At 33.3% G+C, this 26,746-nt stretch overlaps 1 protein-coding gene across 24 annotated transcripts in view; it reads right to left on the bottom strand.

The window, feature by feature from the left end:
• CPEB2 (cytoplasmic polyadenylation element binding protein 2) overlaps positions 1-26,746 on the bottom strand; it is a 67,665-nt gene that overhangs the window by 13,071 nt on the left and 27,848 nt on the right. For 12 of the 24 annotated variants that reach the window (XR_008547744.2, XM_016951362.2, XM_016951359.2 and 9 more), the window contains 3 exons: positions 23,924-23,974; positions 4,502-4,672; positions 2,848-2,937 (listed from right to left, as the gene is read on the bottom strand). Coding sequence is in view for 21 of the 24 variants with exons in the window: in XM_016951362.2 (XP_016806851.2) it covers positions 2,848-2,937; positions 4,502-4,672; positions 23,924-23,974 (312 nt within the window). In the remaining 3 variants the exon portion in view is untranslated. Of the gene's footprint in view, positions 1-2,847; positions 2,938-4,501; positions 4,673-16,614; positions 16,639-23,923; positions 23,975-26,746 lie in introns of all 24 variants that reach the window. The other 12 variants (XR_008547743.2, XR_008547745.2, XM_016951360.2 and 9 more) reach the window with 2 other exon arrangements.

Genomic DNA, 26,746 nt, shown 5'->3' with positions numbered 1-26,746 from the left:
AGTATATTAAATTCAATATTTTAATGTTGGCCAATTTTCATAATTTTTGATATTAATATTTTAATATTGCTTAATTTAAAATAATACTCTAAATTCAATATCTTTAATATTGCTCAATTTTTGTTATTATTAGGGAATGTTTATATTACAAAAATTAAGCCATATCAGGTAAATTATGACTTACCTAATGCAAGTCATTAGATATTAAAATATTCTTAACAAAAACATACTACATAATAGCTTCTTTCGAATCTGTTAAAGCAAGCTAATAATCACATAAGGTGAAGGTTATTCACTGCAAAGGAAACTTACGTACATGTGTGGCTTAGCATCTAAGGGACTCTAGTCACTGCTGTAATTACAAGGTAGCTTCACCCACTGGATGCTTCTATACCAGTGTTTTCCAAACCATGGAAAATGCTGAATTACAGAAATAACAAAATTGCTTGAAAGAACAAGGTTTGGGGATACTGGTCTTTGGAAATGGCTACATTTAACTGTAATTGTACCAAAAAAACTATGATTTGCCAGTGCCAATTTTATTTTTTCGATTAGAGAAACTAAATACTGCAAAACCATAATAACAATGATAGCAACAATAGCAATAAAGACAACGACTATTCTGTTTCATTAAATATGTTCCATCCCATCTTTCTAGGCTTAAAGTACATCATCCTTGTAAGTGAACAAGTGGCTCATGCAAAAATCTGCATCTTTCTCCATCCAAACAATTCCTAATTCCTTTTTAAAATTCTATTTCCATTCCTGCCTGGAACTCTGTTCAAGTGCTTTTTATCTATCTATATACAGTACCTTAGATTAATTCCAAACCTCTCAGTGAAGCTTTCCCCCATCTACTTGAAGTAATTTCTCCACCCTATAGTATTTTTTGTTATCTCATTTATTAGGCAGTTAACAATCCGTGAATTATTGAGAATATGAACATTCACAAAGGTGAATAAAGACACTATTTTACAGACCATTGAAAGAAACTGACATTAATAAAATAATTACAAATGTTTAAAGTTGTAAAAATGTAATACTGCAACTGTGATGAGTGCTAGGAGTGAAAGACACAGACAGCACTAGGAGTTGGGCAGGAGGAACTGACCTCATTTGGTAGATCCTCAATGGTTTCTGTGATCAACTTACACTTAAGCTTGAGATACAAAAGATAAGTAGGGAATATATAAAGAGACCTAAGGAAGAGATACAATCAGTCTAGAGAGTATCATACATAAAAGCACTGAGGCTGGAGAGAACAAGGCCAGTTTGTGGGACTGGAAGGAAACAAGCAGCAATAGTAGAAGAAGCTAGAAAGAAGGCAAGGCCAGGCAGAGGGAATGCATTTTTGCTTTTATCCTAAAAATAAGAGAAACCATTAAAGGGTTTATGCAGGTAAGTAAGGAATAGCACCATCCAATGAGTTTTCAAAGACTGCTGTGACTGGACTATAGGAGAAAACTGAAGAGGGCTAGAGATGTGGAGAGACTAGAAAGACAGCTGAAGCAGTCCAGGCAAGTGATGATGGTAGCTTAGTCGGGAACATTACAAAATAACTCAATACTCTTGAGTATTCAATAAAAATGGCATTTATAAAGTAAACTTTATGAAATGGCAAGAGAGTAAAACTATGGACAACACTAAAACTAAGCTAATAAATAAACATCTCTATCTATGTGGAGATAATTTCCTGTCTAAACCAAGGTTTTGTGACCTCCAATGAACTCCAGACTACATGGAGAGAGGTAGATAGCTTTAATCAGATTCTCATAGAGGCCTGGGATCCAGAATCCCTACTCAAAAGATGCTCTTGATTCCCTACATACATATAGAATCTGCAAGTATTAAAAAAACATTGCATTACTCCATTTATCTAAAAAACTATGTGAACTATTAGTGAAGGTTCTACAATTCTCAATGGCAGAAAGTAGATATGACTCATATAATTCATCACCAGAAACCTGTACCTAGTTTTTATGTGCTAATAACTTCTTTATCATGCTTCATTTTCCAGAGTCAAAATCAAACCATTTAACAGTTCTATTGGGGTCTTTTCTCCAGGCTTGACAATTCACTAAGTCATGAAACTGAATAGTATGTGTGGTGTGCTTTTTCTAAAATTATATTTCAGCAATGTTTAAAGTAAAGTCTTAATCTTTGAACCTCCCCTCTTTTTTTTATTCATTTCAGAGAACCTTCCATTAGCAATTCTGACTAGCTGAATTAATGTTCAAGACTCCTTTCTCTTCTCTTCCTCTTGTTATTGGGGGCAGGATATACTTCCTCTCCCCACAGATGGTGACTTGATCATGCGACTTGCATGTGAAGGTTAGCACAATTTGTAATTCTTGTCCTGTGGTGATCAGCCACGGTGTCTTCCTAGCAATAACTGACTAACATAACTAAGCATCTTCCTCAAGTTTTACATCTTTATATAATTGAAAAAAAAAATAGACCCAACTAGCTATGTTGTCTTTTATCTAAATTATTTATTCATCAACAGTTGGTAATAATTTCTACTGCTCTGCTGTTATCTAGAACATTTAATGTAAATCTTATATTTCAACTGTTCATAAATTTATATTTTATGAAAGACCAATCACTTCACATAGATCTTAATTTCATAATGCAGAGAGATACTGTCTCATATGTCTATACCCAAGTTACTTGAAATGATGCTTTAGACAGAGAAAATACTCAAACATTTGTTGATCTGAGTCTATGAAATTATTATCAAATCATAGCAAGTCTCTTATGATTCCTAACTGGCTAAGTAATTGCTATTCTTTCTTTTGCTCTCACACAACCAATTTCCTAGCAAATATTAACAATAACAATCCTTACCTTTTGGTGGAAAATAGGACTTGCTTTCTGCTTTATGAGGCCAATCTACTACCAAAGGCCCAAATCTTCTGAAGCTAGCCGTTATTTCATCTTAAGAAAGTACAATAATACACATTAGAAATTAGTTTCAGTGATTCGTTCTAAGAAATTCTGTACTGTTACTATGAAGATTTAACGTTTAAAAGTGCCAAATACCTTAAGATAAATTAGAATATAAACACTGGGAATATGTCTAATATACTTATTAAAATAATATGTCAAGATTAACAATTTTTGTCAAAATAAATTCATTTTTAAGCAATGCATTGGTTAGAATACTCAATTCCATGTGAATTTTAAAATTTTATATAACATTGTATGGATACTAATGACTTTATAGTACACCAAACCACAAATAGCACTGGATTGAAAAAAACGCCAACATATATAAGTTAAATAAAATCTATTACTGCTTCACAAATAAAATCATTTTATTATAGGAAAAAAGGTCTGCTAAAACAAGACTTGAATAACTACAATGTTGAAAAAATATACAAGGGTCTGATACATGCCTGGTAGTTTCACTGAAATCCATATAGGTTACATCCAATTGCTATGTCTTACGTTATTTCATTACATAGAAAGCTTATGAAGATCAATACTTAGAATAAGTTTGTGGATATCTGAATCATAACTAAAAAATTTCCTAAAATGTAAGAATGAGTGATACATTTCCCATAACCTCACAAATATAGCTTAATATTTTAAGTCTTCAATTAATTTTCTTTTGTTATCACATACAATTACTAGTGTTTGTGAAACCCTAATTTCCTATTCATGTTCTGTTTCCATTTCCCTTTCGGGTTTAATAGCCTCTTTCTTCCCTGTTTCTAAGAGCACATTTATCCTTAAAGAAATTAAACTTTTGGCCGGGTATGGTGGCTCATGCCTGCAATCCCAGCACTTTGGGAGGCTGAAGTGGGCAGATCATGAGGTCAGGAGATCAAAACCATTCTGGCTAACACAGTGAAACCCCGTCTCACCTAAAAATACAACAAATTAGCGGGGCATGGTGGCGGGCGCCTGTAGTCCCAGCTACTCAGGAGGCTGAGGCAGGAGAATCGCTTGAACCCGGGAAGTGGAGTTTGCAGCGAGCCGAGATTGCGCCACTGCACTCCAGCCTGGAAGACAGAGCGAGACTCCACCTCAAAAAAATAAATAAATAAATAAATAAATAAATAAATAAAAATAAAAATTAATTAAACTTTTGATTACCAAGCATTGCAGATATTATCTTATGGTTGGTTCCATTTATTTCAGTGTATGTGTGCATGCACACATTATGGTGATACAAAAAGCTTTAAGTTTTATATACCTAAATATATTCTATATTTTAAAAACAAGAAGAATATGACCTAGGTCATGAAAATCTTATTTACAAAAAATGCTCACAGTTACAAATATGATAAGATCTAAAGAGAAAAATAAAAAAGCTTTTGTTCAACTACTTTCATATTTCAACAGGAGATAAAGTATTTTAAAAGAAGAAAATGCATTCTAATTCTGAAAATCTCTAGGTGGTAAAAACTTTCATAGTCCATTCACATTAAATTTCATATTTTTTTGTTTTTGTTAAAGCCCAAATCACCATGTTAATAAATATCTTAATAAATACCTTCATCAATATCTGGAGGAAGACCACCAACAAAAACTTTTCGAGAGAAGCGTTCTATTCGCTCTCCATTTTGGTGAGCTGAGTAACAGGTGGGTGAATTTAAAACTCCAACTTGATCACTGTGACCATCATCAAGCAAGCCATCATCTATTGGAAAGAGGGAAGAACGACCTAGAATAAAGAACAAATACAACTTGAATCTCAGATCTGAGAAAATGATAAATTTAAGCATAAAAATACCAATGACAAATTCAAAGACTTAAAAATGAAGGTGATGCAGGTGAACATAAAAATTAAGAGAAATTTAAATAGCATGTGGTTTTAGTTACCTGGACTCAAGAAAGAAGCAATCTAAAGAGTGACTTAGAAATAAACATAGTCATATGTCAACAATTAAACTGCAAAAGAGATACTAGATCACTTCAACTTGTTATGAGCAAGAACTTGTTATAAGCAAGAACCTAATGTATGTGGACAGTTAGAATGGATATATAACAGGAGAAACCTTTCAGAAACTGGTGGCAGAAAGGAAATGACACAGACTAAATAGATAAGGTGATATAATTTGTAAAAAATCACTTGTAGACCACAGTAAGTAAGGATAAGGAGAACAAGTTAATACTTGTACACAAGGTCTTCACCTAATTTATTACACGTGTGCCAATTATATGAAACAAGAGCTTCCGCACATGTGCAAAATAGAAAAGGTACCCCCTCTAGCACGTTAGTGCCCATTTGAGCCCACATTTCAGGAGGTAATCCTTACATAGGGCACATCCTGCACAATCCTCTGAAGTAATCCCCACTCTGTGGGTAATCCCTCCACAAAACTTAAATGCCCTGATATGCTCCCTGGCTGTCAGGAATGTACATTTAGAAAGATAAGATCTATATATGCAACCACGGTACACATCCATAAGAAAGCTTCAAAGTGCTCAGAGGATATATTCTGGAGGAAAGGAGTCAAATAAAAGGATGATTTCCTAAATCTCTAAGTGAAATTAAATAGCATTTGGGATAAAAAGAGAAAAATAGCAGTACATAGTGAGGCATTAGAAAGAGGAGAATATCTATAGGTGGAAATACTTACAGGAACATGGTTTTCAGTAAATTTTCCTTTTTTCCAAGTGAAAGGAGAAACATAAGAAAATGTAGGAAAAATTGAACTTACTTGAGAAATAAGGAATAGTCAAGGTTGGCTGAAATATGTTGGAAACAAGGAGAGTAAAAGCCAGAAAAGCCCTTTGAGGCTAGAGTATTTAGCGTTGAATGACAGGCTAACGAGACATTTAGTAGGTGGTGAAGATAATAAACTAGATACAAGGATTCAATCAAGATGATAACTTTTTCTATGCATTAGGGAGACTTAGTCAATATGGATAAGGTAGCTGAAAATGAGCAGATCAGAAGCTGTGCAAAAAATCCACAAAGGATGGATGGCAGTCACAAGCAGATAGGAAACAAAATAGGGAGAAAGAATGAAAAAGGAGAGATCTAAGGAAGACTTTAGAAAATGATAAAACCATTAACTGACATAAGGACAGTTAAGACCAGAAACTGGTATAAGAAAGGAAAACAATTTAAGCTTTAGATGTAAAGTTTTATATGCTGTTAGGATGTTCAGAAGCAAATGTATAGTAGGAAGCTGAAAAGGAAGTGGAGAAAAGAAATGTCATATTTCTGAGAAAATAATTTGGAGTCAACTCCACGGGTTATAGTTTAAGGTCCTTTATAACATCAATGATAAACACTCCAGCGAGAAATGATGAGGACAGTTCCTTGGGAAACTTACAAGGAAGAAGCAGAACATTCAAGGAGCTAGAGAAAGGAGTGGTAAGAAAAGTGGGAGGGCAGCTAAAATATCATGGTAATAGAAGCACCAAAAAACCAATAAAAGAACAAAAGAGCAATTAAGTAACAATGTGAGATATTAAGATAATTACTTTTAATAAACAGTTGTTTTTGAGGACATACATGATCTGTGAAGGTAGCTGTTTCAGGAAAGTTGGGTAGGAGTCACATTGCATGTATTTAGAGTTTTATTAAGTATAGAGATCAAATGAAGAGAAGTATGTTAGAGAAGGAAAAACAGTAAGAATATGGACAAGTTGTTTTTCTTTCAGTATTAACTGAAGGATTTTTTTGGATAGGAGACAATGCATATAATCTATAGCAGCGATCCCCAACCTTTTTGGCACCAGGGACCAGTTTTGTGGACAACAAGTTTTCCACAGCAGGGGGATGATTCTGGGATGAAAATGTTCCACCTCAGATCATCAGGCATTAGATTCTCATAAGGAGCACACAACCTAGATCCTTCACACATGCAGTTCACAATAGGGTTCACGCTCCTGTGAGAATCTAATGCTACTGCTGATCTGACAGGAGGTGGAGCTCAGGCAGGCAGCAATGCTCACTTGCCCTCCACTCACCTCCTGCTGTGTGGCCTGGTTCCTAACAGATCATGGACCAGTATCGGTTTTATGTTGGGTATCTGTCTATATATTAAACAAACAGGCCACGGACCGGACCGTTTTATGTTGGGTATTTGTTTATATATTAAATCACATGCCATAGAACATCTTGAAAAATATGACACATGATGCAAGTGATACAAACAAAGACAATTAGAAATGCGACAGCCTGAACAGAATGGGATGGGGACAAGAAGGAAGGGACCACATGCCTGTCAAAGAGTGAGGTAGCTAGCTACCTAGATGTTTGACATAAAAATTTAGTTTATAAGACACAACAACAGAGAGAAAGATGATATTTGATATAGGAAATGAATTATTCTAAAGATTCAAATGCTGTTTAAATACGATGTTCTGAAAAATACCCATGTTCACTGAGTAACTTTGTGAATATCACTTAACTTTTCAAATACCTATGTTATTAGAAATAGGAAGCAATGCAAAACAAAATGTCAGTATTTTTTGTGATCAATAGAAAGGAAACTCTTCAACATGAAACTATTTTTACTCAATAAAATGAACATCAAGGCCCACTAAAAATAATATTAATTGTAAATAACTGGTCAAACTTTTAAAGGTTAGACTTTAATTGAATAATTCTCTACTTTAAAAGGAATAAGATAAACAGCATACATAAAAACTTGATTTTAAGGAAAAAAATCACAAATCCAAATTCTATATTTATTTCAGATGTACAATACTTTGGAAAGTTTTTCACTTTAAAATGCCCTAACACAAATAAAAACTTAGCAGTGTCATAAATACAGTAAGTATTCAAATGTCTTTCTAACAGACATTTAAGTTGAGAAAAAATATGGATCACAAATACTTAGGGTCTATATTAAAAAAAAAAGAATGTGGTGACAAATCACACTATAAGCAATGCCAAAGAGAAAAGTGACCCAAAAATGACTCAAACTTTTTGTTTACTATAATAAAATATTACTTAGTATTCATGTAACTAAAAACATCTATAATCTATTAACGAAGTTCAGCTAAACAAAGAATGTAATGAAAAGTTTAAGAACATTTTGCACACTAGCCATACTAACAAGAATCTTCACTGTTGGACAATAATGACTGCTTTTTTTCAAGAAGCCATAAAAGCTACAGATTTAAATACTCATTTAAAAGCAGAGTTAACTGAATATATATCATTGACAAAGTCTGACCTTTTACCTTGCCAATTATCCTTTTATCATATTCCAAATTAATATGACAATAAAAGGAGAACCATTAAATAAGTTATATCTACCACTGTAGTATACTTTAAACATGCTTTCTAAGAAGGATACCATACGTATGTTTTCAGGTTCTTACACCTCAAAGGAATAAAACTGAATGATAATGAAACACAACAAATTCATTTTGCTGGAATGCAGCAAAAGCCAGGCTCAAAGGAAAATTCATAGTTTTAAAAGCATATTAGAAAACAAGACATGCTTAAAACAAATCATCTTGTTTCTACCACAAAAAGCCAGAAAAAGAACAGCAAATAAAATACAAAGAAAGTACGATGAAGGAAATAAAGTAACAAAAAAGAGACATCAATCAACACAGAACTTACAAACATTAAAAGATTAAAAAGAATGTTATTAGCCACTTTATGGTAATAAATTTAACAACTAGAGGAAACAAATCCCTTGAAAAATGCAGCTTTTCAAAAATGGCACAGGGAGAAAAAATCTGAAAAGTTCTTTATCTGCTAAAAAAAAATGAAAATCATAACTTAAAATAAAAAAATCTTCCGACAGAGAAAAATCCAGGCCTAGATGGCTTTACTGGCAAATGAACTAGACTTTCAAAGAAGAAAAAATAGCAATTTTATACAAACTCTTCCAGAGAATAAAGAAAGAGGAAGCACTTCACAACTTTTTTTTACAAGTGCAATACTAAAATCTGACAAAAACATAAGGAAACTATATACCAATATCCCTCATGAACACAAATGCAAAAATCCTAAAAAATATATTGGCAGAATGAATCCAGAAGTATAGATAAAAATGGAAAACAAATCATGATTAAGTGGGGTTCACCCCAGGAACGTAAGATTGATTTATCATTTTAAAACCAATTACTGTTAATTGTACTACATAAACAGACAAAAATAGAAATACCATAAAATTATTTCCATAAATGTAGGAAATGCATCTGATAAAACTCAACAGCTATTCATAATTAAAAAAAAAAAAATCACAACTCCCAGAAAACTAGGAGTAGGAGGGAATTTCTTCAATCCGATAAAGAGCATTTAAAAAAAAAAGAGTGAAAGTCTGTAATAATAAATTATCAAATGGTTTCTCTTGAAGGTTTGGAAGGATGTTCACTCTATTTCTACTCAGCATTGTACTACTGGAGGTACAACAAATCAAAGAAGATGAAAAAAATAATTTAAAGTCATGAATACTGGCAAAGAAAAATAAAATTACTTAGTATAGACATAATTGTACATGTAAAATTCAAAGAAATCAAACTAGTAGAAATAATTGTATTTATCTAGGGAAGAAATGCAAATTCAATTTACAAAAACCAAATTATTTCTAAATGCTAGTAATAAACTGGGAAAAATTTTAAATATCATTTCCATACCTCATCCAAACCCACCAAATACTGACAAATAAACTTAACAAAAGATATGCAAGACTTTTACTCCGAAAATGACAAAAATTTGCTGTGGCAAAATCTTAAAAATATGAAATAAATGAATAAACAGAAGAAACCATATTAGATGTAAATTCTTTCCAAATTATCCAATCTACAGACTGGATATAATCCATCCAAAATCTCAGCACACTGTCTTCTAGAAATTCACAAGCCAGTTCTAAAATTTATGATAAATCAAAGGCCTACGAACAATCAAGGAGAGCGTACAAAACAAACAAACAAAAAGCCAAAGTTGGAGGATTTACACTACCAAGTTTCAAGACTCACTAGTTAGCTATAGTTATTGAGACTGTAAAACTGATATTAGAGTAGACAGATAAATGGAACATAATAGAGTCTAGAAATGGGCCTATACATGTACAGTCACTTGATGTTTTTCAAAGGTACCAATGCAGTTCAATGTGGAAAAGTAAATCTTTTCAATAAATGGATTTCTAGTTGGAGGGGGAAAAATAAATTTGATCCTTGTATCACACCATACTGAAAAATAAATCCAAGAAGGATCACAGACTTAAATGCAAAAGTTAAAACAACGAAACTAGAATTTCTTCATAACCTTGTGGGTAGTGATAATTTCTTGGGACTAAATGACACTAATGGTGAATGAAAATAATTGGATTTTTATTAAAATTTAGACATTTTTCTGCTTATCAAAGATACTGTTAAAAAGTGGATGGCAAGCAATACGCTACTGGAAAATAGGACAAAATATATAAAGAACTCCCATAAATGAAGAAAAATGACCCAATTAAAAATGAGCAAAAGACTTGTAAGGGAACTTTACAGAAGAATACAATGGAATGGGTTAGAAGCACATGAAAAGGTGCTTAGATGTCATCCTTAGTCATCAGGAAACTGCAAATTAGAGCCACAGTGAGGGACTACACACCATCAGAATGGATAAAATTAAAAAGCCAACACTTGGCCAGGCGCGATGGCTCACACCTGTAATCCCAGCACTTTGGGAGGCTGAAGCAGGTAGATCACCTGAGGTGAGGAGTTTGAGACCAGCCTGGCCAACATTGTGAAACCCTGTCTCTACTAAAAATACAAAAATTAGCCGGGTGTGGTGGCGCATGTCTGTAATCCCAACTACTTGGAAGGCTGAGGCAGAAGAATCGCTTCAACCTAGGAGGTGGAGGTTGCAGTGAGCCGAGATAGGGCCATTGCACTCCAGCCTGGGCAGCACGAGCAAAACTCCATCTCAAAAAAAAAAAAAAAAAAAAAAAAAAAAGGCCAACACACTAAAGTCAGTCTCATACTCTACTGGAGTATAAAACTGGAAACTATTTGGCAGTTTCTAATAAAGTTGAACATATACTTGCTCTATGAACTAGTAATTCCACTTTTACTTATACATCCAAGAGAAACGAGTGCTCATGTCCACCCACATACAAAAAGGTACAAAAATATTCATGGAAGCTTTATTCATAACAAGTACCAAATGTATAACTCAAACATCTATCAATAGGAAAATGGATAAACAAATTCATACAATAAAATGTTATTCACCAATAAGAAATAACTGATAAAAATTACTAATTGTAATTTCCTTTCTATACAATTTCCATACAAAAAGCTAATCATTTCTCTTTTACTTGAGACTGATACTTATAAATATTTAAAAGTAATTACTTATGAAATTATTTTTTTCTTTTAAAAGAAGAGCTGATATGGTTATTCCTAAGGCTCTTACCACAAGAGTTAGATGTGTTTTTTATTTCACCAGATAAATAATCTTAAAGGTAATATTTCCTTGCCATTAAAATCAGTAAGAGAACCCTAAAGATATTAATTTGCAAACCCTATACTCAAAACAATTTAAAACTACAGTTTTGCATTGTTTAAGGTGGCAGATTTTTTTTGCTTATGGTCTTCTGCTTTTTGATTTTAGAAATTATCACTTGATCTTGACTCCAAACACTTCATTTCTCTGCACTGTTATGAAAGAAACCCAAATCAAAATTATTGACCCTACTACAAGGCAACAAGAATAAACCGTTACACAAAAATGCTACTCCCATGAGTCTAAATTAAAATGTATATACGCTCATATATATATAATATGTATGAATATGTGTATATATACACACATATGTACAGGTATTTATGACAGATATTTATGTACATAAGCACTGATACATACATATGAATGAAAGGCAAATTGAAGTTTCGTAATAGAAAATACAGATAAAACATCTGAGGATTTAGAAGCAGAGAAGATTAATTATAACCCAGGCTGGAGTGAGATTCTAATTAAAGGTTCTTTAAAAGAGAATGATTTACAAAGAATGAGATAGTTATAGACAGAAAAGGATAGAGGAGAAAAAGAAGTAGAGGGAAAAAGCCTTCCTTCGGTAGAAGATATTTGCTTAGCCAAAAGCACAGAGAAATATTCCAAAGGCCATATTAAGGTAAAATACAGAAAACAGGAGATATTCTTAACTATGAGTTCAAGAACCCTACCTACAAATGCAAGTATAATAGCTTACATTAAGTTTGCTACCTAAAATGTATAATTTTAAAGGCAAAATAGTAGTTATAATAAAGATTATAGATGAATGAAGTAATAAGAGAAGGAAGAGCAAAACGAGAATAATGGCTATCCCCTATGGTCTCTGGTCTCCGTGTGTGTGTAGGTGTATGTGCGGCACACATCCATGTATGTTAGAGAAGTTATAGGTGATTACTAACTCTGACACTGGGCGCTATGCTAATGTTACCAAACATTAATTTAAAAAACTATCGAAACAAGAGAAGTATATTTCAGATTGATCTATTTTCAGCATTATCTGTTTAATCAAATACACTCGGGTATGATTCTGCAAATAACTGAGAAAGGCACCATAATGTACACACTAACGGCTTAAAAATGTTTTGCTCCAATAGGTTTGTACCTTTCTCATAAAGGATAAAGAAGATAATTTACTTAAAAAATTTATAATCTATGACCTTATATGTCTTTGTAAATTTTATTTAATTTCTAGATATATATGCTTTAAAATTAGGTTTACTAAAATTTGTTTTCTATAAAAATTCATATTGCTGGGTATAGGTGTAGAGCAGACACCATCAGTCTCTTAAAAGTTAGGGAAGGGAGGTCAGCAAATTTTTTTCTTTAAAGGGTCAGTATTAAATATAATATTTTACATTTTGAAGACCAGACATTTTCTGTTGGAACTACTCAACTGTGCTATCATTGTAGTTTCAAGGCAGCCAGACAAAAGTCAATGAATAAATACTGGCTGCATTTCAATAAAACTTTGTTTACAAAAACAGAAGCCTTGGCCTGCGGGCCATGGTTTCCTGACCCCTGTATTAGTGTTACCCCAGCTTTTTTTCATGCTTCAGAGATCTTGCCCACTCTCTCACAATTATTGAAGTTATTTATCAAGGATTTCAGCCTTGATTTCATCATAAAAATATCTGGCAGTGATGTTATTAGGGAGTGTACAGTTACCCTGGGTACTTCACAATTGTTCCAAATTGAAAATCCTGGATCAACTTTAAAGCAGTATATTATATTATTAATAATTCCTTATTTATTATAGCACGTAAGTCTGAATGACTATACACTATGAATAAATCAAACTTCTCTAATTAACCTTTCCATCATTTGTCTCCCTTTAAAATTATTTCTCCTATCTTCTCATCCCATATGTAACCTACTAACTCAAGCTCTGGGTTTCCTTGCTTAAAAGGATTGCCTTCCGGGTCTTAGAACCATTAACTAAAATAGGTTTTTATTTATATTACTAAAAATATTCTATATATTTTTATTACTTTTGGAACACAGTAGCCCTTTAATCCTTTATTAAAGGAACTTATTGTGCTATAGAAATAGTTTAAGTTGAAAGGATCGAACTTAAGTTACACTTCACGCCTCCCTTCACAACCCTCATCCTACTTCAATCCTGGACAAGTATGTTCACTCTCAGAATGGAATGGAAGAAACAATGAATAAAAAATAAATACAAATGATAAGTAGTTTTCCATATATTAAAGTCAGCTCCCTATGTGAACCCTTTTCCTTCCTAATGCTGCCCCCTAGGCAGCTCTAAAGTAGAACTCTTTATGGCTACCAGGGGATAGAGATACACAGTAGTGATAGTAGGTTCCAACTAAAAAGCAGGGACAGAAATCTCTGCTTTTCTTAACTACTACTAGCATAATTACATTTTGATTATTCCTAAAGTATATTTCATAAATTAATATCTGGAGCTAGCTTTATTTAAAGTTCTTATTGACATTATTAAGAAATTCAAGTACATAAAGTCATTTTGGTAGTAACTTGATTTGACTGTAGTCAAGTGAGAAATCTTTTAAATGAAAACAGTTTCGTGCCTAGGCTGAAAGAAGAAAAACAGTTCTTCCTGAACAGGACTACAAAAGTCAAAGTCAGAATGTCCTGTGAAAATAACTGTTCACCCATTATTGCACTGGTAGAAGAGCCATGACTTATTTTTAGCAAAAATTATATCAACTCAGTGTGACACATCCCACATGAACAGAAGATAAGCAACTCATTTTTCACAAAATAATTACTAAATAAATGCAGTTTCTTTGATGGATCAAATCTAAAACATGAGGCTATATAAAAGGGGGTCTTTGGTGGTTAAAAGGTTATCAGTCTGAGGTTTATTGTATCTAGCATGGAATAGGAAAAAACAGTAAAAAATAGGAAGAAAGCCAGGTGACTAGCCATTTCTGAGTCATTCCTTTGGTATGCAGGTTTTTAAAAAATTGCATTACTTACCGTTTCAGTGTACTTTAAAATTCAGATAAAATCTCTCAGTAGTTATTTCTAATGAGTGTGTCTTTCATGTGACTCTCACAATCAAAATTTTAAAAGTAGACTGCTAGTGTTCATAATTTACTAAGGCCATATAATTTGAGATGAAAATTCAGGCATTCACTCCCCCTTATGCTAAGCCAAATATGTGTGCCAACCATCAGTTCTGTCGTAATGGAAGCTTTTATCAGAAGCCTTAAAACCATGTGAGAGTCTTCCTTCTTCCAATGCAGGAAGGCAGTTCTGAAGCCGAATAAGTCTTTATGGCTTACGGGGGATAGAGATATATAGGAATGATAGCTGGTTCCTATATAAAAGCAGGGAAAAAAATTTTGTTTTTTCTTAATATAATCATAATCTACAATTATTGAACTGAGATGAAGACAAATAATAACATTACTTCCTAATACCTTGTTCCTAAGAACTTCTTAGGTCATGATATTTACACGAGAGCATACGAAATTAGACTAAATGTAAGTCACAACAGTTAAAAGATGAAAAATGTTTAACAAGGCAAGAATTCTGAATTGCTCTATAGTTTCAAAATGCCTAAAAATCACAGATTGGTAAGTGGGTTGTGTTTCAGAGAACTGAAGCTCCATTACTAAAATTGCATAGTGAAATAAGCTAGTCCATAGATTTGAAAATAGGTACTAAACTTCTAAACTGCTCCCCACTTCTCAGCTTGCTACGTTTTTAGAAAAGTTGTTCAGCTCAATTTTTTAAGTCTTGAGTGTCTGTCTCCTCTAAGTTTTTAGTTAGAAAACTGAAGAACCAAAAGATTCAGTCAAGCATTTGAAGAAACCGTATTAAAAATTAAGTTAAATTCAGATAATCTGAAATATAAAATTGGGACCACTTAAGAATATAAAATACTAGTTTTGGTTGTCAGTCGTGGCAAATGGTTTTGCTTGTTTCTTTAAAAAGTACACACATTCATGACTAGTTGAAAAGAAATGGAAGCACTGGCACATGTCTATAGGTGGCTCATGCCTGTAATCCCAGCACTTTGGGAGGCCGAGGTGGGCAGATCACCTGAGGTCAGGAATTCAAGACCAGACGGGCCAACATGGAGAAACTCCATCTCTACTAAAAATAAAAAATTAGCTGGGTGTGGTGGCACATGCCTGTAATCCAAGCTACTTGGGAGGATGAGGTAGGAGAATTGCTTGAACCCGGGAAGCAGAGGTTGTGGTGAGCCGAGATCGCGCCACTGCACTCCAGCCTGGGCAACAAGAGCGAAACTCCGTCTCAAAAAAAAAAAAAAGTGATCAAAGGGCACTATTATTCCTGTCTATCCTCTATGGCTTAAGGGAGATTTTTAGAGGTCAAAGAAAACTCTTTTTATTCGGTGTGGCACTTGGAATAAGCCTAACAATATAAACATCATGATTATTGCTCATTTAAAGAACAATCTAGTAGCATACTTTTGCTTCCTCTCATCCCATCTACTAGTCTGCACATGGAAAAGGGAGAAGCAAAGTTTTAGCCACAGAAAACATCAGCTACTTTCCTAGGAAGTTCAATAATAGTCTTGCATCACATAGTCCTCTTTCCTTAGGATACCACACAAGAACTCTGTGGGGAATACTTTTGTGGGGGAGGGAAAGGAAAAAGGAAAGGGGAGAAGGTATGCGTTTGTGTGTGTGTGTGAGACAGAAAGGGAAAGAAGGGGTTATATTCTTAGGTAACAGAGAAATATAAGCAACATGATTTCTATAAATCAGTGTTAAAAATAATCTATTTGGTGTGTGTTATTTTCAACTGGGTCAACATAAAACTAACAATCTAGAGCTGTAAATTATACATCATAAATATGACAGTTACACATTTAGAGAGCAGAAAAATCATACTTCATGCTAACTTCACTAATATTAAACATATTTAAGCAGACAAACCATAAACAGCATCTTTATTTTAAGAGATACAGAAATAACTTTAAAAACTAGAGTTAAATCTCAGCAGTTTAAAAGGGGAAAATTTATTAAATAACCACAATTAGTATAAAAATACAGTTCAAAGGTTAGGAGATTTAAAATTAAAAACTTCGACAAGTGCTCAAATCAAAATACAATTGTGTGAGTTTTCAGATATTGCATGAAAAATCTAGAGTAATTAATTACAACATTGATCAGTAAACCCCATTAGAAACAATTATACCATAGCAAACAGAAATGAATTACCTCGTCTTCGCCCATAACTCCTTGCTGCATGTAAACAAAGCACAAATTGTAAAATGTCAGAACTAAAAATAAGCCCACATATACAAATATTTCTGATACGAAAAGCTATGTGGGCATCTGAAAATTAGTGCTACTTTGTTTTAAGAGCAATGACAATGTCACCATATAAGATTTAAATGTTTTACCATTCTACAAAGGACTTTTATTTATAGGTAAATATATATTATCTGAATCATATCAAACTCTGAAATTAACAAGAAACACACATTTTATTATCATTTGTGTTAAAATTCACAAGTATTTGTTTCAGCTAATGAAGATAGAAATATACAACGCTTTGCAGTAAACAGCATCCCAAATAATTTTCCCAATGAATGGAAACAACTTGAACGAAATGCTTATTTTTCTACTTATTATAAAGAATGGTATGGCATATATAGTCCAATAAATAGCTGTTCAGATCCAATCTACATTATACCAAGTCCTGCATGGAAGTAGTGCTAGAAGACACAGATGACTGAGAAGATATACCACTATTAAACTGATACTCTGAAACCTGTACAGATGAGACAGGATTTAAGAAATCAATGTTAAACTTGTTTAGAGAAATTACTATAGCTAATAATGCTTTCTATCACTTTAATATATGTTATAACAGCTATCTACTAATTGTTTATGTGTCTACCTATGAGGTAAGAGGGATTCAGATACAAATTACTATTAACATAATCATGGAATAGTACATATGTTAAATACCATAAAAGTATATAGGCATTTCTATCTATGTTACTTGCAGTGACATAATTCCTATGGAAAAAAAAAGACTGTAATTTCTTTTTCATAAGAAACTACTAGTTTGATAAAATCCACAAATTGTTTTAAAAGAACTCCTCCCCACAAATTTGAATACACAATGAGTATTTTTACCCTGAAATTAATATATGAAGTCAAGGCAGTAAACAAACAAACAAAGACTGTTAAAATTAAGATCTTATTTTATATTCACAGATTTTTTTAGGCCTGGAAAAAATTCAATATTGAATAAATCTTAAGTAAAAATATGTGCTGAAAGTTGCCAGAAATGTCTACCTAAAAATATAAAACTTAAAGATCAAAAGAAAACATTTCACATTATGAAATATACTTTTATTTTATGCTAATGCTTTACTACAAGGAAGTGTGTCTGTAACACACTAGTTCCTCTAATATAAAGTGGGAAAAACAAACTTGTCAACTCTCAGTCATTTAAATTCTAAGAAAAAAGTCAATCACTATAAGGCTTATATCAGACCCTTTCATATAAAATAACTTCATTTGCATCGCTGCCATTCTAGTGTCTTTATTTAGCTTATAATCTGTTGCACACTTAACCTATCCTTGAGCTCCAATGACCCCAAAGTCTGGCAGATCTATTTTATAGCTTACCTGACCTATATATTATTCCTCCTCTCCTCAGATAGGAGTGAAAGTAGCACTTAGTATTTTGTTGTCTAGGTCTTCTAAACATAAAAGTTTTTAAAAAGCTCTAAGTGATGGGAGATCAACTGAAAAATCAGACTGATGCAATAAATTTTAATAGAGTGATCAAGAATAGACTATGGAGCTACACACGGGTGGTCACGCCTGTAATCCCAGCACTTTGGGAAGCTGAGGCGGGTGGATCACCTGAGTCCAGGAGTTGGAGACCAGCCTGACCAATATGGTGAAACCTTGTCTCTACTAAAAATACAAAAATTAGCCGGGCGTGGTGGCAGGCACCTGTAGTCCTAGCTCCTCAGGAGGCTGAGACACGAGAGTTGCTTGAACCCTGGAGGCAGAGGTTGCAGGTAGACGAGATAGCGCCACTGCAATCCAGCCTGGGAGACAGAATGAGACTCCGTCTCAAAAAAAAAAAAAAAAAAAAAAAAAAAAAAAAAAAAAAAAAAAAATAGACTACAGAAGAGTGAATAGTTGTATTAAGCCTAGAAATGGTCAACAGTCCCCAAACCACTTCACAGGATGTGAAGGGCTTCCTGCTTATCCCTGGGCATAGCCTAATGGTATTAATCCAGTATAAATTTGCTCTGGAGAATTTCATTCATAGGTGTAGAGAAGTGAAGATTTACAAAGCAAATAAAAATATTTTCATCAAGTTTAAAGTCAAATGATAAATTATGATGAAGTCATAATGTCACAATTATTGACCTATTGAGAAAATTAATGATATCATAGCCAGTTTATGTTCTTAGCTGAGGCTACTCAATACTAAAATGGTAAAAATATGTATAAATTTCATAGCATCTTAAGTTTTCATTCCTTGGCTTGAATATAATCACTTAGAAAATTTCTCCAACTATCTCATACCTGAGGAATTTTAGAATCCTGTAAAGAGCTATTCTACTTATTTTTTGGGCAACTCTCAGATTCCAAGTATCTACATTACCAAAAATAGAACTGACTACAGATGAAGCTAAACCATGTGAAATATTTCCTCTTCCCTGTTATGGAAATAACTAATCTGCCACCATCACACTAAACAATGGTGTGTGTATTCACTTTCCTACCAATATTTCTATGTGAATTTCTGGAGTATGTTCCATTATAACTCTTGATCAGAATTATGAGAAATACCTACCTATTAAGAAAAAAACTAAGTGACTTATGTTTTTAAAAAGACTTTTTATAACAATATGTCCTTCAAACTCATTTAGAAAATGATTTTTAAAAGGAAAAACTTGTATAAAAATGAAGAACACTTATGAAGTGTTGTAAAAATAACATGAGGAGCTGGCTACTTAACATACCTGTTGATGTGTATATGCACAGGTATGTTAAACATATATTACTGACACATGTGTGTCCTTATTTATTTAAAAATAAGAAGGCTTTGAGAAAAGCCTGAAGACAAGCGACTTTACAATTTTGGTTCTGGTTTCCAAATCGTCTTATTAAGGATCTAATCCATAGCTACAAAAAACAAAACCAGGATGATTCTAATATTCTGACTAGAAACTGAGTAGGGTCATATGTATTGGCTCTCAGCTACAGTTGTGGTAACTTGAATTACTGCAGCTAGAGGAAGGGATAGGCATACACATTAAATTAGCTGGAAATACAGGTTAAAGTTCTCTTGATGAGGAAACTAAAGACATTTTTATTTTTTTCAATGTGAAAAAGCCAAAACTAAGGAGAGAACCATGCTACTAAATCACAGCCTTTTTTTTTTTTTTTTTTTTTGGAGGCGGAGTCTTGCTCTGTCGCCCAGGCTGGAGTGCAGTGGCGCAGTCTCGGCTCACTGCATCACTGCAAGCTCCACCTCCCCGGGTTCACGCCACTCTCCTGCCTCAGCTCCCGAGTAGCTGGGACTACAGGCGCCCACCACCACACCCAGCTAATTTTTTTGTATTTTTAGTAGAGACGGGGTTTCACCGTGTTAGCCAGGATGGTCTCGATCTCCTGACCTTGTGATCTGCCTGCCTCGGCCTCCCAAAGTGCTAGGATTACAGGCGTGAGCCATTGCGCCTGGGCCCTAAATCATAGTCCTTTTCAAGACCCAAAAGAAAGCTTATCTCCTCCACTCATTCCACTGGCATAAAAGAAAAAAAGAACTGATGGCTACCCCACTTTCCCATTTTTATGACTGAATAGATACAAGTTAGAGCATCTGCCTTCAGAAATACAATTACTGACTTAATTTTCTTAATTGATACTCATAACTTTTTTCCTCTCAAAAAGTACAGTAAGCTCTTTATGACATACATAGCTGTATGTGGGTTATCACAGCAAATTTACATTTCTAACTAGCTTGCTAATACCATTCCCACTCCCCCTCCTGGCCACCAATACTTCTGCTCTATTTGTTTCTCTTGAAAAACATTATGTACTAATAAAAACGTAAGCTATTTTCCTTGAGAAAGGGGTAAAGAAGATATAATTCAAATATTAATACAAATACTTGAATGATACATCATTTTGTATTGCTCTTTACTACTATGGAAGGCAGGGTTTTTTAAAACTACTGATAATAAAAAGTGTTTAGGATTTATACATTTAGAAATATAAACATACATACTTTCATTCTAACTTCAGAAGTACTTCGCCTTTGGTTTTAAAACAATCTACACAGTTCTATATAATGTGACTTCCCTAAAGTGCTTCTGGATGCTAAATACGGACTCTTCAACATATTTGAATTCTTCAATAGTGACAGTCTCCAGCAGTCAATTCAACTTAATTTGGGGAATATGGTCTGTTCGGAAGGAGACTGCTTGTAGTTATATTTATATGTTTTTTTTATTGTTTAAATTAAAAAATATCTCTACAGCCTCATGAGACATACAGGTATTTATTGTATTACACCTCTTTTTTAAAAAATATATATCTGAGTTAACAGATGCTTAGAGTTAAGGATTTGCCAGAGACACTTCATAGTTTTACTGAATTTGACCAACTTCCTGGCTTTTATCCCATTTTCTCTTTATTTCTTACTTAAAGGAATATTTAAAAGATTAACCATAACTGCTGATTAACTATTAAGGTAGAATCATAAAATCTGTACAGATATATTTGCCATATCGGCCCAAAAATTGTAACAGTATGTTTTATTAAAGAAACTCAAGCCTAGCATCACTGTCAGCTTTCTGTCAGTTCTGCATTTTCTAAGGAATGTTCTTTAATTGCAACAGTCATGCATTTATTTTAATGTGTATCTGTGTACATCAAAAGTCATCTTGGGTACTCCAAGGAGCAACAGCATCACACTTTAGGAAACAATGCCTCGGAGAGTTATTTTACCTTTTTTGGGGGTTATTTTACCTAAACTTTGTCCCAAGATAGTTTCTAACAAATAGATCTAGTTTGGCTTTCTGCAACAACACAAAATGGGCCATCTTTGTTGGCTACTTATAATATACTTCAAATAGTTTAAAATATCAGTTATGTTTTCTCTTAAGTTTATATTCTCCAACACAGACATATCCAACTTCATGTATTTATAGGACATGAATTTTTACTCTTTCAAATAAATTTTTGTCACTGTTCACCATCACCCACTACTTAGCTAACATTTACTTTCAGAAGCTGCTCTAAATACTTTACATGAATGAATTCACTCACTTCTCAGAACAGTCCCCCTGAGTCAGGCAGTATGCTAATCTCTATTTTAGACATGAACAAACTGAGTCAAAGTGAAGTGAGGTAAGCTGTTCAAGGTTACACAGATAGAAAAAGCCAACCTGGGTTTAAACTCAGATAATCTGGCTCCAGAATCTATGTTAGCAACCACTGTGAGCTAGCTACTATTACACCACTACAAAAAAAAAAAAAAGAAAAAAAGACTGATGCAAAATTTATTACTAAACACTGATTTTTAAAGCTAACAATATTAGCTCTGCCTGTCAGTTAAGTAATTCAACTTACTTAACCAAATGCCTAAAAGTGAGTTAAATGTGTAATACTTAAAAACTTTCATAATTCAAAAAGTAGATCTATGTACTATGAGATACAATTTCTTTAATCAGTCAATAACATTTAATAAATACTTAGTACAGGAGTACTAATATCACTTAATTCTCACATTTCCCAGGAAGACAATATGCTAAGAATATAGCTGAATTGCACGTAGCTAAAAAATAGCTCAAGAAAAACATCCCCTTACCTATTAGTACCTTTCTTTGCCTAGTTCTCTCTTCAGTAACCCTGGTGTCTACTAAAATTATTTAAATCCCTAATATTCAAGACTTCTTTAACCCACAAATATTCCCGATTACGTTGTGACTTCTTTAACCCACAAATATTCCCAATTATTTTGCTTCACTCTCAACCAATGATCCGAAAAAAGTTTTAAAAAAAATTCTCTTTGGATCAAATTGTTTCTTTTCCTGATGTAAACACATTTTCATGTCCTAGTTTCATTATCTTTTTCTCCCTGCTAGTACCTTGCCAGAAAAAGTTCAGAATTTCCAGGCTGGCTTCCTGTACTGAGTATGCATTGTGGCCCCAAATGACAGACTACTAAGACTACTCACATAATACACAAAGCTGACTTGTCCACAAGACGCAACTCTTGCCTGAAATAAAATACTCTTCTTTCTACCATGTGATGAAACACTTTTCAACCTAACATCTAGGTTATTTATAAGGGCTTTTCCAAACTGACAAAATCATCCATTAGTTTAATAATGTTTAGTATAACTAATAATGTAAGTTGCAAGTACACTGTGGCTACTAAGCTCTTTGCTTCCACATTGACTCAGTATGGCCCCAGGCAATTCTGACCACAACCATCCTGTAGGATTCTCACTAATTAGATAACCCAGTGCTTAGACTAGGCTGGCATGCGCTAGACAACTAAACAGTGAAATGATGAATGATTAAATCAATCACCTCATCTAATGCTCTGCTTCTTCAATTTTTCTCATTGAGAATCCTACTTACCCTGACCATCTCCTACATGGCCTGGACTTTATTTCCATCCTTCTGTCTTAATATTAGTTCACATGGTCTAGCTTCACATGTACCTTATTTTCAGTCTTTGCTCCTCAACTTCATTGCCATCTTATTTCAGCAAACCTTTAGTTGAAATACAAGAGCCAAGCCATTCTAATGATATTTTTTTAAAGTAAATATTAATACTATTTCTATTCTTTCCCCTTCCTATTTCCCTCTCCACACCCACCCTCTGACTTAAAAATACTCCTGTGAAGGATATTTTAATCTTCCATCTCTACTCCCACAATCACGGAGGTGCTAAGTACTGAGACTCTGAATATGTTAATGTTTGTCTAACAGAAAGAAAACTAACTTTAATGAAATTTATTTATTATTTTCCTTACTTTGGTGAACTTCACTATGTAAGCTTTCTAGTTTGAGTAAGTTTAGTGTGATCACAATATTTATAGAGTTACCAGTATATTCCTTATTTAACCACAAACACAATGCTATACTAAGTAACAAGTTCTATGCCTTTGCAAACATTTCATGTAAATCTCACAATAAACCTTGAGACTATATTCTCATTACAGAGATGGGGAAACTAAGGTAATAGTAATCTGTCCAAGGTCATACCTGAAACTGGAAAGGCAATATTCAAACCAGGACTGCCTCCAAGTCTGTGATCACTGCATTAAAGTCATACTGTTACAAATGGCTGCTTTACCAGCCAGAACACACTCAGATTCCTAATTCTGCCTTTTGCATAGGAATAGTTGTAACTTTATTTTGATACTCATAGAATGATTAAATTGTGTGTATGGAGAGGTTCAGAGAAACATGTATTAAATCATCTTTACATAAATCAATTGGAAACATAAAATGTTTTTATAAAACTTACCATTTAACATCAACAGATTGTCAGTTCCTGGATGTGGATAGCTCAATCGACCTTTAAAAAGACAGGAAAGGTGACTTTGAAGATTATGGAGTTATTTGAAAAGCAAAAACAAAAAAACAAAAAACAACAACAAAGGCAGCATAAAGAGAAAATTATTGAGCACAGTATATTTCTTAAGAACTAAAAAGCTTATGTTCAACTAAAAGTATATTAACTAAAATTATCTTTGGAAGTTGAAAGCAAAACAAAAAGTTAACCTTAGTTCCTCGATCATAAGAATACAATGTGATTTGGGAGCAATGCCAATAGAATAAAGCTTATTTATTTTTGGAATGTAAAAACAATATATCTATCATATCCTAGTCTTGCAAATTTAATATGAAATGTGAATTTTTAAATTTTTTCAAAGTTGTTTGTAATTCTATCTATAGATCTCTTGTCAAAAATAAAACTTGAGAGAATTTCATATTCCTAAATCAAAAACAATTAAAATGTTAAAATAAAAAATAAGCAGAAAAATTCATCTCAACTTGCCAATGTGGCTTTATAAAGTCATATTTAAATAAATTAGTTTAATGAAAACATCTTATATTACAAATATTATTGAAAATTTAACTTCTTCAAAGTTTATAAATGATTAAAAATATAAAAAAAATATTAAAGCTGATGAGTATAGTAGTATAGTATTTCCTCTGAGTCATTCTTCATTTGAAAGTTTTTTATTTACTAAATGCAGAAGGGACAACAGTATTACAAACTGCTGTGGAGAAGAAAAAAGGTATGCATGAAACATTCTGTGGTTTATCCAGCATTTTTACATCATAACACTTGTTTGATAAATGCCAATAGCAAGGATGACCATTATTTTTAGTCTATTATAAAATACAGGATTTTTCTCAAATGCCTGAATCTCTAATAGACTATTAGAATAGTACATTAAAACCCATTTAGAGGCTGGGCACGGTGGCTCATGCTTGTAGTCCCAGCTAGCTGGGAGGTAGAAAAAGGAAGATCACTTGAGCCCAGGAGTTTGAGCATGTAGTGAGCTATGACTGTGCCAATGCACTCCAGCCTGAGCAACAGGGCAAGACCCTGTCTCTTAACAAATGAAAAAAAATTTTTTTTAACTGATTTGAAAAATGTCTAAAAATTAAATGTCTGGGATTACATTTTAGTAATTTTCAGCATAGTCCCTTTAAAAACAAAATAATATGCTAGCACACAAGTAAGGAGTACAGATGAACTGCATCTACCTTTATCACCTCAGCAAGCCCTCTACACTCTACAGGCCCACATGTAAGATGGAGATTATCAGTTGGATTTTGTTTCAGTTATGAAATTAAAGAGTTTGATCATCTACTAATGCAAGAGTAAGTGGCGAAAATAATCCAATTTTGACACTAAAATACATAAATATATATGATAGATACACAAACATGTTTCCTGTACATACATATACACACTTCACCTGAGATCTAAGTTAACTATGGAATATTTTGATTTCAGACTCAACACAGGTAAAATAAGTGTTATCAAAAGGATTATCTACCATCTCTTATTTACTCCTGCATTTTATGCAGCATGACATGAGTTAACTAAATGACCTCTTAAATAAAGTTGTCATACTCTAAAACATACAAGTAAATTTCTTGTTGTGATACCTTGGTATGGAGTGAGAAATAGAAGCATACATATGGGAGGTACACAATAAACAGCCAGGAAGCACAGCTTTCCTAAACTGCACTTCAGTAACACGGAACATTACTTTGAAGTATTATAGCTTATTTTGGAAATATGCCTATTTCTAAACATCTTGCTGCAGATGGCCAAATTTGGAGAACAGTTTAAGGCCATGAATAAATTACTGTTATTTCTGACTTAAGATTTAAAAAAAAAAAAAACTCCTACAAAATGGCAACCTGTATCACTGTTCAGCATAATAAGTTAATTAAGTCTACGATACTGACAGTGTGTAGGATGCAGAGCATGTAAACATGAGTGGGACATAGTCTTATGATGTGGTAGGGGAGATAGACACAAATATACAATTTCAATAAAATACGCTAGGTGCTAAAAGAGTTATGTATAGAATGCTATATAAAAAAACACAACAGAGTATATAGTAATCAGGCCCAGGGATTAAGGCAAGACTTCCTGGGAAAGTAAATTAAGCAAAGCCTTAACATGAAGCCTAGTTCCACCTTGAAAGATCCTCAACTTTCAATTGTCACATAATTACTCTAATAGGTTCCTGTTCATTTATTTATCCCAAGATACGGGTAATAAAATAGTTTCACTGCTAATAGTCTTTTGATATTATGGCTCTGAATAGACTTTTAAAAGGCACACTTTTTGTGGAAAGTTTAAAAAACGTAACTATTTGCAAAGGAACATATATTGTATACATATGTATACATATTATAAATACTACAGCTCGCTACCTAAGAAAATCTCTCAATGTAAGTAATAACATACTCCAAAATGAAATAAGCAAATTTAGACTCATTTTTAAAGATGAGTCTTTTTCTCTACCACAGTGGAAACATTAATGCATCTTCATAGGTTAACTTTTAAAGTTAAGTTTTACTTAGGGTATTATTAAAAGTACTTTCGCTAAGAACCTGCCAATTGATAGTAAGAACTAACAGCATTTGAGGCTGTACTCGGAGCCAGGAGCTTTTCTATGTTCTTTACAACCAATTACTTAATCCTAAGAACGATCCTATGAGTTAGGTATTATTATCTTCCCATTTTAAGATGACAACACTATATCACAAAAAGTTAAATAGGTAAGTTGCCCAAGGTTATACCACTGGCAGGTAG

Source organism: Pan troglodytes, chromosome 3 (assembly GCF_028858775.2).
Source record: "Pan troglodytes isolate AG18354 chromosome 3, NHGRI_mPanTro3-v2.0_pri, whole genome shotgun sequence".
Lineage (NCBI taxonomy): Eukaryota > Metazoa > Chordata > Mammalia > Primates > Hominidae > Pan > Pan troglodytes.
This window is presented reverse-complemented; position numbering and strand designations above follow the sequence as displayed.